Below are 15,075 nucleotides of genomic sequence, written 5' to 3' on the forward strand. Positions count from 1 at the left end.
TTTCCCGCTTGGGACATTTTCGGCATGGGGATGTTCTCCCCAGGGTTGTCAGATATCAGATGGGGTATCTTTCTGTATTTTGCATGTTTCCTCCCAAAAACCCATTATGAAAAACATGCAAAAGAACAGATGCTCTTCAGTCCTGTCCCTGACCAGGACTTGAACTGAGCACTTGGACTTGGACGCATGCACACAGCCTACTGCTCCAGGCTGCCCTCGGTGGAAGGAAAGCACGGATGGGTTAAAACCCAGAGAAACATTTCAACGGTGGACGCCCCTGCATGTTGTACTGAAAATCCAATAAAGAATAAAGAAATTGAAATGTTTCAGTGTCACTGCCTCCCTACGCTGTGTGCTGTGTTTGCACTGTATGACAAATAAAGGGAAATATTTCTTCCCTTCTTCTCTCTCCCCCTCTGCCAGTCTAAAGAGTAGAGTAGAATTAAAAGGTAGCTACAGCCTGGGGGTCCTGGGGAGGTACGGCCACTACAGCTGGAGCAGCACCCTGACCGTCTATGCAGACCAGTGGAGGAGGGCGGGCACAGTGAGCTGCGAGGCCAGCCTGGATGGACAGGCCCCCTGTCACTCACACACTGGACCCGGACCAGTGCTCCCAGTAGAGACCCTAACTAGAGATCCGAATGGACAAACTGGTCTGGTCTGTCCTTCAGCTTTGATAGTGTATGTACTGTACTGTATGAGAGTACATGTTATCTACTGGTGATCTACTGGCTTTCTGCATTGAAGTTAGCTACACGATCTGCAATACTGTTAGAGCTGCTATGTTGTGATAATAAAATTAATTTGATTAATTTCAAACACAATCCCTTGTTCCCTTGTGGGAAGTGGGGGGCATGGGGAATGGGGGTGGGGGTACCCCAATAGGAACGGTTGAACATTTGGAATGTTTGGGGACAGAGCTGTCCTATTCTGAGAGCTGCTGATCCTCCCCACCCTGCCCACCTGACCCTGACCACCCTGACTGGAAGTGAAGGTTACAGGTTGTGCTCCTGAGCTGAAAGACACAACCAGTTTATCAGCATGATGGTAAAGTAGTGGTTATGCTGGGTGGGGTTGTTTAGTTCTGTGTCACAGTCTGTTCAGCACCTGCAGTAGGTCCCAGCTGCAGCAGTGTAGTCTCTGTGCCGCCTGACTGAGGGAGGTTTTTGTACGGCTCTGAATCACTGTGTGAACACTGGGCCGTGATATTCACCCATACAGTAGTAATGTCCTGCATCTTCAGCCTGGACTCCACTGAGGGTCAGGGTGTACCAGATCTACTGCCACTGAATCGAGATGGAGGTTCCTGACTGGTGACTGCTGGCTTTGTAAATGAGCAGTTTCGGAGCTTGTCCAGGTTTCTGCAGGTACCAACTGAGATCAGTGCCGATATTTGAACTGCCTGTGGCAGTGATGGATACTGTCCCTCCAAGACTAACAGACTTGAACAGGTCAGCCTGAGTCAGGAAAGTGTTTGCAGAAGACTGTGACGAGAAGTAGAATTTACAGAAGTTCCAAGGGTTAGGTCCAACGTGCTTCAGCCAAGTCTCCAATGCGAGGGTTTGGTGCTCTACAGTAAAGGACCATGTACAGTAGAAAGGTTTACCTGGGCACTTCCAACTTGACTACCCGAAGCAAGACACTGGAGCACTCATATAGTCTACACGTTTATTGCAGAGGTAGCAAACAGGGTGAACAAGGTGTTCTGATGATTGTGTTGTTCTTAATTCTATTATAATTATAGCAACATAGCCCCATCCATCCAAAAATGCAATCATACAAGAAAGGTCACGGAAATTATAATAATAGCTGAAAAACTAAGAAAATACAAATAGCCTAGTTAAGTGAAGATATTAGCCTCTATAATATTGATGAATATGTTGAACAATGTGGGATGTGGGATGAGACCCACTGTCTCTGACCTGTGTGTTAGGTGCAGAGCGACCCCTTGTGGCAATATATGTGGCTGCAAGCAGGTTTTTTGTAGCCTGGGTCCAGAGTGGAAGCAATGTCGGACTGAGTTCTCAATGGTGTGTAACGAGTGATATCAGGCTAGGTTTTTTGCACTTCCGGTACACATTTATTTCATACACTACAATGGCATGCCTATGCAATTTCGCGTGATAGACCAATATTTTGTGAGGTTCTCATACACTAGGCTACGCACTACACGGGGTTGACGTATAAAGTAGGCTAAGTAATAATTAACTGGAGTTTACTGCTGGATTACCTGGATAGTCTGCGGGCCTAACTGTCCCTTGGACCGTGGGCATCAGACAGCGCTCTGGTTGGTCAGAGGCGCTATTGTGACCTAACTCCTCCCAGTTTCCCACAGCAGCAGCAGCAGCAGCAGCAGGCTGGTCACAAGGAGATACCGCTGGCCTGCACGCAAATCAGCCAGGTTTAAATAAGTAAGACTAAGGAATCCCACCGAACAATTTTAAGAGTTTCAACAAAGTTTATTTTTTGATTTTAATAGTGTTGTACTTTGTTTTAGGCTTGAAGTCCAAAGCGGCCCACAAACATGTTGGCCCAACTGCAAGACCGCTCTGAAGCTTTCTTGAATGAAAAGAACTTTGTGACAGATCTCCTGGCGACGCTGGAGGACAAAACCGGAGTTCAGAAACGATATATCGCTTTAGGTAAAATATCTTAACATTTAACGTTACTGCATGTTGCGGCGGAGCTAAAACTTTGCCAGCTTTCACGAACCGTGTAATGTCAGTGCTGTGAGCCAGATCAGCACATTTCTGAACGGTTATACAGTTGTCTAGCGTAGCAGTTGCTCCATGACCAACAGACAGTAGCCTAGCCTATACGCCCTACTGTCAAATAATTCATGCTACTGTAAACTACAGTAGGCTACATCATTGCGTTGGACTTATGAATAGCCTATGTATTATTCCTATTTTATTATTTTTGTTGTAGGTCATAGGCTTAATCTCTGACCTCAAAACTTTCTATATGTTAGCACTAACGTACCTAGAACCTAACGTTAACTGTTACAGTAGGCCTACAGATGACTATGCAGATGACTCTGCAATAGCATATCTTTAAGACACCAAAAAACCTCCACCCCCCTGCAATATACTGTATGAATGAGTTTGGTAACCCGACTGCTGACATATTTATTGACGGTAGCCTGTAGCACAGGTGTTGAACTGTATGCCTAACTACCTCTCCTTTTAAGGTTAAAGGTCAGATAGCCTAGATCCATCTACCGATCAGTATTGCTGTGGATTTGCCTGGTTCTTATTTCCCAGTGACAGCTGGTCCTCAATGGTATTTTTAACACACCCTGGCCTGAAATATCCAGTGCACGGCTGAGCAACCTGTGATGGGAGGTGATGCTGCCTCTCAGTTAAAAGTTGTAAACAGCTGTGTTTTGACATTCATTCAGTCATATCTACATATTGGCACTGTTGCTTTTACTGACACCTGTTAATGGCGGTGGTCTGAAATAATGTATTAATACAGATGTACTGCACCCACCAACAATCGGTGTAGTGTGTCTGCACACTGCCCCAACCAACACCAAAGTTGGATTGCTGTGTCATGTTTGTTGGTGACTGTTGTCATTGGTTGGATGGATTTTGCTGCTGAATTTCAAACTTGCAACATTCCAACAACAACTGCCAACTTTAGAATGTTGGGTTATTATTAGGCAGTCCACTTTCAGATGTTATAATTGATCCACATTCCACACAGTCACTAGCATGCATGCAATATATTATTTGAGATAGGCTAATCGTACACAAACTTGGTCTCTCTCATTGTCCTAATATTTGACATCAAAAGTTTATTTCATTGAAGTTGAAAGTGATTTGAAATCCTTTTGAAGAAGTGATCTACCAATATAGTTTTGAAAACGCTCTAGCTATGGACACTGCTGTAGTGTATGAAATACCTCAAAGCTAGGTGTGAAATTCTCCAGATGGTGTTGGGGCTGTCCCTCAAGTAAAGAAGAAGTAGACCAAAGCAAGTAAACCTGTAGCGTACAATAGTTTTTACAATCTGCTTTCTGTCGAACCAGCTTTACAATCTGCTTTCTGTCGTTATCTTTTTTGCAAAAGGAGCCATAGAACCAGACCTGATGACGACAGTGAAATGTAAGAGGCTTGGTTTCTTTTGGAGGGTGGTAGACATTAACACAGTCAGTTTGAGCAGGTAGTTCCCAGTTCCAGCTGGTCACAGCGTATGCCTGCAGGCCTTTTGCTGCTGATAAAGTTATCATGTGGCCTTGCAGAATACAGGAACAACTCCCTAAAGTGTTTTTCGGTCTTGCTGTGGTGTATGCCGCAGTCAGTTTTACGTTTGCCAAGTTCGTGCATGATGTGCTGACGATGTGCTGACACTGTGTGTGACACATATGTGTGTGTGTGTGTGTGTGTGGTATAAGAGACCTGTGAACTGGTTTCCAGTCTGCGTAATAGATTTTATAACAGCTAGGGGGCGTTGTTAGGCATGACGCGAAGCGGAGTATTAACATTTATTCAAAACGGAGTATTAACATTTATTCAAAACGAAGCATCATTCCCTCAATTCCGCTGAGCAAAAAAGCTCCTCTAACAAAAGCGTTGCCAGGCAACAAAGGCGTCGGCGTCAAGCAAGAGATAGCTGAGTGAGAGTTGAGGAGATCGACGGTAGGCAGAAAACTTAATTCCCGCCAAAACTTGGCCATAGCATGGCCTACTGTAGCTATAACTTAATCTTCAACACATCAGTCATATTTCACATGAAAATAATGCTAATAAAACATGTATAATGTTTTTAAAAACTTTATACATGTTTTATTAGCATTATCCATAAAGACGCATGATATTGCGACAATGTACCAGTGACTGAAAAGGTCAAATTATCAACATTTTTAGAGACTTACTGACCTTTTCACTTGTCTTGTGGGTCCTTCAGAATCTTCTGGATGATGCAATAGCTTGTCACATGACTATGCAAATGAGTTATGGGTAATTGAGTATTTTTTAATGTCTGTTACCCAGGAAGGACATTACGGAAATCCAAATATGGGGACAAAATATTTTCTTGTGTAAAAATGTAAATAAGCTTAGTATTGTTACTATATTTGTAGGTATCATTGCAAACATCAACACAATTATGCCCAAATAGATAATTAATGCTTTTATTCATATTTTTGGCATATTTCTATATTTAGATTTTAAGCCGGGACGTTACCCAGGAAGGACAGTTTAGTACTTTTGAGTTCAGTAACTCCTTAAATTGTAATTTCTTACAATGAATATTCATATGACTAAGTAAAAGGGGAGAGTTGAGTTTAACAATGTAGTGTTTTAAAATGTTTATTTATTATATTACATTATAAATATGCTTCAGACACCAGAATTGACATGCCATGTCCTTGACCCATATAGCCTACTCGGAATGACTCATAGCATAATCTACCATAAAATACAGAAAATCAGGGGCTTTCACAGATATCAAATTTCCAATATCATCCAATAATAGGCTATTTAAAATAAACAATTGACAAGCACACACGTCTGCATAACAAAATATGACTTAGAACTTCTAAACATGTTTTAAAGTAGAAGGAAAATTAAACTTTTTAAGATGGGACAGGGCAATAGGCCTAAAGGAAAGAATTGAGATTATAATTTTGTGAGTGCAAACTTGTGTGACTCAGCAGCAAACCGTCAAAATGTTGGATAGACAGAAATAGTGTAATAGTTGTGGGTGTGAATTGTATTGCAGAAATAACCACCAAGGGAAACTGCTGGGTTTGTCTTCATAACTTTGGCTAGGCCACAATGGCAGCGGATCATGTATATTTATGTGAAATGTCTATTAAAAAAGAAGGAATATAAAGTGTACAATAATTTGTCTAAGGGAGAGGGATGCACTAACAGACTTAGGCAAAGACAACAAGGTTGTTATACGGCCTGCCGATAAGGGTGGAGCCATAGTCCTACAGAATGCCGCTGATTATTGTTGTGAGATTAAGAGACAACTCAGTGACATCACTTTTTATGAGAAGCTGAACTCGGACCCCACTCGGAGGTTAAAGACACGTGTGCATTCTACACTCATGACTCATTTGAACAACTCAGAGTTTGATAAGAGTGTTTTTGAATTCTTTTCAGTTCAACATCCAGTCACTCCAATAATCTATACATTACCCAAGATACACAAGGGTTTGGACATACCTATAAAAGGCAGGCCTATAGTGAGTGGTATAGGTAGCCTCACTGAGAACATCTCAGCTTAGACCATTTCATAAAGCCAGAGGTTGTCAAACAAAAGTACTAAAAACAAAAATGAAACAATAAATAATATTAAATAATAATAAATAATAAAATTAGCATCCTGTGGCAGGCAGACCGTTGTATCTGTCCTAATGAAGGTGGCAACACCGAAACGTTGTTTAAAAAAAGATTAAAGCAGAGAAAAAGTGTGTGCGGGAGTCTTGTATTTCTCATTTGAAACCTTAAAGGGGATTTACTCCCAGCACCACCATTTTGTAAGAGTGTGCATGTTGGGTTTTTTTCACTTAGTTTTCAGGCAGACCGTTGTATCCCACAAAACAAACAAAAAATATTATTTACAACTATTGGGGCTTGCACGGAGAGCTCGGAGAGTGCAGAACTCCGCCCCTGCCGCACCCCTCCCCCCCTCAACTGCTCTCCCCCTTCCACGCCCCCCCCCCCCCCTCTACCTTTCCTCCCACCACCACCTCTCATGTGCTGTGCTCTCCTACTGGCTTTTTGAATTGGTTACTGTAGTTCCACCTGTAGTTTCCTCTTTCTGCTTGACATCTTTCCTCTCCAATTTCCAAAACGTTGCTAGTTTTGTGAAGACTTCCCATTCACATTCATTAACAGCCAAGCAGAGCAGTAGTGGAGGGAGGAGTGGGCTGGTTCAGAGTCTGCAGACAGTAGTTTACAAGATGTACATTTGAGATGGGAGTTATACAGCCAATGACATGTTAAATCTATAGTCTATAGGCGAGATATAGTTTTCCATAAAGTCAATCATTTTAATGTGCAGACACTATTTTCATCCACCTGAAAGTGTCTGCAGTTTACTTTGAATGCTTGAAGTTTACATTATCGTTTAAATGCAAGTTGAGACACTAGTCTATATAACAGGTGTCACTGTGTTGCTTGGCAGTATTGCCTTTACGCTCACTTGCCCATGCTGGGTTCGATCTTGGCTGTACAGAAATCATCACACTTCACACTAACTGCAGACTCAGACAGCGAGCGACGAGGACGACAGTGGTCGCTCTGATTGCGTGCCGCATCGCCAGCTCCCCGGCAGCCAAGAGCTGCAGACGCCGGGGGGGCGGGTCATTCATGTGTCACTCACATTATTGAAGATGTATTCTACTGCCATTCTGAGGTAACCTGATCTGCTATTGGTTGCTGCTTCGACGATGTCGCTAATTTGCATAAAGTTGAACTCTGCCCAACTTCAAATCTACGCTCAGATCGCTGGTATCGTGTCGCTCTCTGACACCGAGGCGTCCGTCGCCCTATGTCGCCAGCTTCCATTGAGAATGAATGGCAGCCGGCCGCTCTCGTCGCCCAAGTCGCTCGCTGTGTGAGTGCACAGTAACAGATAGTATACATAAAGCATTAAACATGGTAATTTAGCGGACTCTATTGAGGTAGCCTACAGAATGCATCGCTTTAACTATCCACACGAAAGAGAAATATAACGTTATGGTGCATTCCATTTGTCTCCGGAGGTGCGAGTGGGAACTGGCAATGGTCACTCCCGAGGTGAGCATTCCAGTTGCAACAGCTGATCTCGTTATCAAAAGCTAACTAGTAGCTCTAGCCTTTAGCAAACAAGTTGATGACAATGTACTAAGTGGTATTGTGCGCCCAAAACACTAAAGTCAGCAATAGCTTTAGCAGCTTGTTTGTCGCTCTCTACACTGCAGCCAGTAGTCTCGTCAGGCGCAAGGCGAAATTTAAATATTGCTGATTTAAATAATAACACTGCTGCAGCATCATCTTCCATCCGCCGGACGGAAAAATTATGGTAGACGGGCTCTAGCGTTCTACCTTCCGGATCGAGCTGAAAAAGTAAATAGACACCAGCCTGTTGACGCGAGTATAACTGATCATGGATGTATTATAAGAAGTGGATAAGGCATGCAAAGATGGCGGCCCATTCAATTCAATGAAAGTTGCTCAGTGGCGCATGAAGCAAGCCCCCATGGCCAGGAACAGCCAGTTTTTGGCATAGTGGCCAAGCTCGGTATTGCAAGTGGCGCCAAGAACCTGAAATCTATGAGGAAACTGAAACCTAAATCTCCCACTACACTGAAGTTACAGTAATATGGGTACTGTAGAGCCACCTATGAATGAATTATGGTCAAAATTTAATGGTGAGTTCCTTGGCCCATGCTGCACCCCTCCACTAAGTTTCATGCATATCGGGCCAGTAGTTTTTGTTTAATCCTGTCCGCCTACAGACACACAGACAGACAGACAGACAGACAGGGGCGAAAACATTACCTTCCGCACTGCGGGGCTTTGCCCCTGGGGCGGAGGTAAAAAAAGGCATCCATTCTGACGGGCTGGGGAGGGAGGGCTGGGGAGACGGGCTGGGCTGGAGGTCATCCTCATCTGAATACTCGGCTGTGGTCAGACGGGCTGGGGAGGTCAGCTGGGCTGGAGCTTCTGCAGTGGCCTAAGGACATAATGACATGAAATGGCTGTAAACACACAACTCGCATACATTCACAAAAAAGTGTTACCAATTCATTGGAAGCATGCCGTGTCACTGGATAGGAGAAATAAAAAAAATAAAAAACTGACATCACATACCTTTTTGCATGGAGCAGGGTCATGGAGCAGGGTCATGGAGCAGGGTCATGTTTCAGCGTCTCCTGCAGCTGGACAGCCACCTGTGTCAATGTAGCATTTCAAACCTAGAGACCATCGCTGCACCTTTTATCAAGAAAGGAAATGGTTTCAATTCACATTTGGCATGAAACAAAGACAATGTATAATTTAGCGAAAATATGAACCATTTCTTATGTAATATGACATTGTGTAGAGGGTCATATTCTTGAGAGGCTTCCCCTTCCGATGCACGCTGTAGATACTCCACACTGTGTGTGGCAAGGGCTGACAGCACACGCTGGACGTTGTCAGGCAGATCTTTGCCACAAATGGCGGGCACTCAGATATTGTGTCTGCAAAACGTAAAGACATTTACTTTACATTTCCCTGCAAAAATAAGGAAAAAAGTTCTGCCCTGCAGTTACTCACCATCTTCCTGATGCTCCTTTTCCTTCAGGCGATCCTCCAAGACCTGCAGCTCCTCCTCCGTTTTTGCAGGGTCCAGTATATTATAATACTGTATACTGTATATTATACGGTATTAGCTTGTCCATGTCTCTGTCTCCAGGTGGGAGCCGGGGTGAGGAGGGGGTGATAGGGAGTGATCGAGAGGAGGAGAGAGTCTCTGGTCTGATCTCTCTCCTCCTCAGCAGAGACTGAGGTTATCATGGCTCCTCTTGATGTGCTTGTGGAGGTAGATCTGGGAGGTGTAGGAGAATGGGCACTCAGAGCAGGAGAACACCTGAGTCTTGGACAACTCTGACGTCACACCTAGGAGAGCGAGCGAGAGAGATTAATAAAAAAGATTCTCTCACCTGTAGTATCATTTAAATACATGCTAGCTAGCTAGGTAACTAGGCTAGATAACCATTCGGTGTTTAGCCAAGCAGCTAAGCTTCTCCAACACTATTCATGTTATAAATTATACAGAACGATGGCTTTGGATCTGTATGTGAGGGAAAATGTGGTGCACAATTCTTTACCCGTTTGACGGTACGAGCAACTATTTCAACAGTTAAGAGTTTAACATGAAATCACATCCCCAAACCACCACACCACAGCGTGCTGTAACGAATCTTGCTAGCTAGCCTAGCTCAGTTGTTGGGGCTTCTATTGTGTTAACATTAACTTCGGCGACAGAGTAAATTTACGTAGGTTACTTAGCTAGCCGTACAGAAAAAGTCTAATCAAGTTAGATAGCTAGTTAGCTAACGTTGGAAATAGAGCATCTGATAGAGAATCATTACAAAAGGGTAGCTTGCACATAACGTTAGCGTCATTTATCTTGTCTTCCTTAAACGTGTCTTCCTTTGTGATCAAGGTGAGAGGAGTCTGATTTACTACCTGAAGAATGCTCTCTGTTCAAACTGAGTGGTCTCAGTAATGTGTCATTCTACGATTGGCTACAGATAGTAATGTGGGTGTATAGTAGTGGTATATTTGTTACGGGCCGCTCACACGCTTGCGTTTGATGCGTCAAATGACGGATGCCATGGTCCCGGGGGTGAAACCTACATTTTCAAAAAACACTTACAACTCTGTTGTCCAGAAACAAGGCATCATGGTAGGATTTCCCTATGCAAACAACATGGAGCTGGAGAGGAGCTTCCTAGTGCAGTGCTTCCAAGGTTTACTTAACAGCTTAATGAAGCTGAAGAGGACCTTCCTAGTGCAGTGCTTCCAAGGTTTACACAACAGCTTCTTCTTCTTCTCTCTCATCTTCTCTAATTTTTTCTCTCATTCATTCTTTCTCTCTGTCTCTCTTTCTTTGCCTGTCTCACAACCTGCTATACTGGTTCTTCTATCTCTAGCAAACAGAAGAGCTTCTGTTGAATATGTAACCTGAGATATCAAAAGAGATAACCTAATGCTGTTATGTTTTAATTGTAGATGGGTTTATCAGATATGTTACGCTTTGGACTTTATTGTATCCAGCTTACCTGAAAATAGCCCTCAAAGTTTGAAAACGTCTACTTGTAGGGTGCGAACCTCTTTACTTTTATTTAAGGCCTTGCTGCGAAATCTTTGTAAGTTAGGCCTACCATTTATGGTTATGTAGAATCCATGGCTCACATCTCACAAGGTTGCACCAGATGTCAAAATGTGAGTCTGTAACAAATAAAACTTTCAATGTGTGTCAAACATGCAGTACAGGCCAATCACGTTCTGGATTTGAATGCTTGAGTTTGTCTTATCCTACAGTATGTCCTGTTTATTTAACTCACCCAACATCCTGTTCCTCAACACACAGATTGAAGAGGTGTCAGGTTGATGGCTGCATGGTGCCAGTACGGGTACAGTAGTCAGATAGTCAAATAACGACTCTGTGTTGTTCTCTCCTCGTCTAGGTGTGGTGACTCTCCTTGGGCTCTACCTGTTGTTTGGATATGGGGCCTCACTGCTCTGTAATCTTATTGGCTTCGTCTACCCGGCGTATCTCTCGTGAGTATGGCTGAGGGGTTGGTTACTCCGCTTTTATATCAATAGCGGTGTGGTAATGTCCCACACCTTCCCTACATAGTTGGTGGTGCCCCTTCCTGGGCAGTTTAATTGCTGCTGTCAGTTGATTAAAACAAATAATCAAGTTAATCATAGTAATAGGCTGTGATTAATCATGATTAATCACAAGCTTAAAATATTAGTATTTACTTGTATTTGGGGGGGGTGAAACAATTAGGCATATTGTGTGACGTTACAATAAAGAAATGCATGACAAAGTGGTTAGAACTATAAAAACAACAGCTGTATGTACGGCCATAAGCCTGGACCTGGCCTGGTTTTTACTCAACTAGCTTCGGTGGAAAGACAGTTACATCACTGAAATACTGTATGTGCACACAACTTTGGTTTTATCAAAACTTCCATCTGAAGCTTTTTCAAAAGAAATTTGCCGTTCAGCTCAGTCTCCTCAGTCATCGTGTTCTCAGTGAGTGTTTGCACGAGTGTTTACCTGACATTCACAGTCATGTGAATCAGCAGATAACTTCCACTTTTCACATCCTTTCAGTAATTCAGCAGGTAAACACTCGTGTTTGGAATTACAGGAGGAAGTTGGGTTCAAATTTGTTAATATTAATTTGCGTTATTTTTTTAACACGTAAAAGTTTACAGATTAATCACGAGCGTTAATGCGTTAACATTGACGGCCCTAATTTACATTTTATTTGATCAAGAGGGACAGTGTGCATTAATGAACATTTTGTGATAAAATGTAAATGTATCCAATTATAGCCAAAAGGCTAGTTTCCATTGGCAGTCCCCCTGCCAGAAGTTAAAAGGCATCCTAGTAAAAAGTTACAATACAATAAAGATGAAACAGTACAGTACACAATATAATAACAGTAAGAAATACAACAGTACATACCTAAATAATATATTTAAATACAATTATACATACGCGACATTCATACGGACCCTAGTCTGACTCAACGGATGTAGGTTTTGGCAATAAACCTTGTCATTCGTTGTCGCACTGCCCAATCAGTGGCGAGACTGGCAATGCAAATTAATCTGATTCGGGCCGAGAGATTTTCTCGGCACCAATCAGATTCGATCCAGACTATTTTGCAAGAGCACCGTCGCTGCGTCCGGGGCTGGCTCCGCCCAAGACTACTGTGATTGGTTTAAAGAAATACTGCGTTTTTTCCCCCCTATTGCAGAATGGTACTATGTCCAGCCAGACCTGTCTCCGGCGCTGGCACAGTGTAAACGAAGTGTGGAGATAGGTCTGGCTATGCGAGACTATACGGACCCTAATTCACAACTAGTTCACAGTTTTGGTTGTCCATTAACCATTTCTTCATGTTTTTTCTAGAAGGAGTTGTATGAGGTGGAGTCTTTTATGTTATGTGGGGATACATTCCACTCATGTGCAGTTTTTTGGGAAAAAATGGACTGACCAAACATGCTTTTTACAGTCTCCTCTCGATGTGGTTGCGCTTGTTGTTGATGAACGGAAACTAAGTTTGTGAGTGGATGGGGAGAGGGGGCGGGGGGCAGGCTATGACTACATGCATCTGAAACGAACATGCCTGGTACTTTCTCTCCATTCAGCATCAAGGCCCTCGAGAGCAGTAACAAGGATGACGACACGCAGTGGCTGACCTACTGGGTGGTCTACGGCATGTTCAGCATAGCCGAGTTCTTCTCTGACATCTTCCTCTCCTGGTTCCCCTTCTACTACGCTGGCAAGGTAGACTTATCACACATGGAGGGGAAACTGGTTCTGTCGTGTGTCGACCAGACATTAACTGCAGAGGGAGTGGGAGAGGGGAGAAAGGGAGGGAGAAGGAGTGGGAGAGAGAGAAGGAGGGGTAGAGAACCCAGCTCCCAGAGGTCTTAGTCCTAACCTGTGAACATGGTGATTCCCCAGTGATGTCAGTGTGGTGTTAGTTTAGGTGTTTGAGTTACGTTGCCCCATCCTCCCTCCCTCCCTCAGTGTGTGTTCCTGCTGTGGTGCATGGCTCCGGTGTCGTGGAACGGCTCTGCCGTGTTGTACAAGCGCGTGGTCCGGCCGGCGTTCCTGAAGCACCAGGCCGCCATGGACAGCGTGGTCAACGACCTCAGCGACAAGGCTAAGAGCATGGCCGACAGCGTAACCAAAGAGGGTGAGACGCGCGTGCACACACACATTCAAGCTGACACAGTCTTGCTGACGCACACACACACACTTTCTCTTTCTCACACACACACACACACACACACACACACACACACACACACACAATGCACACATCCAAGCTGACATACATTCATGCTTGAACAAATACAATCACACACATGCACGCACACACACTCGCGCACACATACACAAACACATATACATACTGGCACCAAGGCCAGGCATCAGTAACACATATTCTGCACATCACCAATTTGTCGACCATGGTGTTGAAGTCTAAAGTAAACAGCCTGTTGATAATAAGCCTGCTGTATTCAGAATCTTGTATCTGACTTCTTGTGAGACCAACTCACTCTCCTGTCTTTCTCTTTTCAGCTATTAACCTGGCCCTCAACCACAACAAGAACCAGTGATGGGTGGACGATGACGTGTGTGTGTGTATGTGTCGGCTTGAATCTGTGTGTGTCCATCCTGTCAAGAAAGTTGATTATTGGCCCTGTCATGTGACGAGTCGATTCCTGACGTCCCTGCTGTCTTAATAAAGCTCTCGTTCACTAGTACTGATGCCATCAGGAAGCCCATCATGTAATGTACTGTATGCATCTGTGATATCTGCCCTGTGTTATCTGCCCTGTGATGTGTCTGGGATAACTGCTCTATGATATGTGTCTGGGATATCTGTGTTTGTAATAACTGCCCTGTGATAACTGTGTGTGATACCTGTGTGTGTGATATCTGCATGTGTGATATCTGCCCTGTGTCTCCAAAATGAGCCATCAATGCACCTCACCTTATCGCCTCTCCATTTGCACTAATGCAAATACAACCGGATGGGTATAAGCTCAAACATAGTGAGGGACCTGGAGATTTACTGTCCACTGTTGAGTCGTGTGTCAGTGAAGGACGGGACGTGCTCGGAGGAGAGGAGGCCATGTCCGGGCCTGGTTAGCCATTTTCAAGAAGCTACCGTATTAACGACTCTGAATCATGAGGGTCAGAGGTCACACACCAGCGGAAACAGGTCTAGAATCTTCTCTCAAATTAAGCCAAGCAGAATGTCTGGGACGTCAGCCAAATGTCAATCCCATCATGCTCAAGGTTTTGTGCTAATGTAGTGATGTGATGTCTGTGCCTAACATTAATCGAGTTAACTTAAATGATGAAGGATACGAAGGTGCCTATTTGTTGTAAGCTAAACTGGAAGGTTTCTAATATATTTTATTTTGTACTCTCTTGGTTCTAATCGGCTGGAATTAATAAAACTGGAATCTTGACAACAAATGTATATATCAGTGCTTTTTTGTGCTTCTGTGAACCGTGGCTAATGCAGGCATGCTCTCAATAATGTTAAATTCATGATGCACAAGCTTTTTATTTTTAGGAAATAATCCCTAGTATTTATAGAAATATGTGCTATGGTAAATGTGTTCCAAAGTGCATTATGTTGCACTAGTCTCGATCACACTCACTTGAAGGCCTTCTCGTTCTCATGCACCATGGCCGTCACTTCAAGTACATTTACTGGTATTCAGAGGGCTTAACCATCCATGCAGTAATGTGTGTTTGACTGCATGCACACACGCCTTAGGGAGTCTGAATGCCCCCCCGTTGTCTCCGTGTGGC

At 43.7% G+C, this 15,075-nt stretch overlaps 1 protein-coding gene across 2 annotated transcripts; it reads left to right on the forward strand.

Moving 5' to 3' along the window:
• The first annotated feature begins 2,332 nt into the window (after positions 1-2,332).
• Positions 2,333-14,719, forward strand: LOC311319628 (receptor expression-enhancing protein 5). Of its 2 annotated transcripts, XM_084451207.1 has the most exons (6): positions 2,333-2,411; positions 2,498-2,642; positions 11,180-11,273; positions 12,885-13,023; positions 13,270-13,438; positions 13,828-14,719. In XM_084451207.1, the coding sequence occupies exons 2-6, from the start codon at positions 2,525-2,527 to the stop codon at positions 13,863-13,865; spliced, it is 558 nt and encodes a 185-aa protein (XP_084307333.1). In that variant the 5' UTR covers positions 2,333-2,411; positions 2,498-2,524; the 3' UTR covers positions 13,866-14,719. The 2 variants fall into 2 exon arrangements, with proteins under 2 accessions (XP_084307333.1, XP_084307334.1); XM_084451208.1 differs by lacking the exon at positions 2,333-2,411 and having other exon boundaries at positions 2,427-2,642.
• The last annotated feature ends 356 nt before the right edge of the window (positions 14,720-15,075 follow it).

Source organism: Borostomias antarcticus (assembly GCF_949987555.1).
Source record: "Borostomias antarcticus genome assembly, chromosome: 16".
NCBI lineage: Eukaryota > Metazoa > Chordata > Actinopteri > Stomiiformes > Stomiidae > Borostomias > Borostomias antarcticus.

Bases quoted from the DNA above. Each gene is read 5' to 3' on its own strand.
- LOC311319628 (XM_084451207.1), top strand. From the start codon at position 2,525: ATGTTGGCCCAACTGCAAGACCGCTCTGAAGCTTTCTTGAATGAAAAG. The intron at 2,643-11,179 runs GTAAAATATCTT...CTCCTCGTCTAG, and splicing joins GAAACGATATATCGCTTTAG to GTGTGGTGACTCTCCTTGGG. The intron at 13,024-13,269 runs GTAGACTTATCA...TCCCTCCCTCAG, and splicing joins CCTTCTACTACGCTGGCAAG to TGTGTGTTCCTGCTGTGGTG.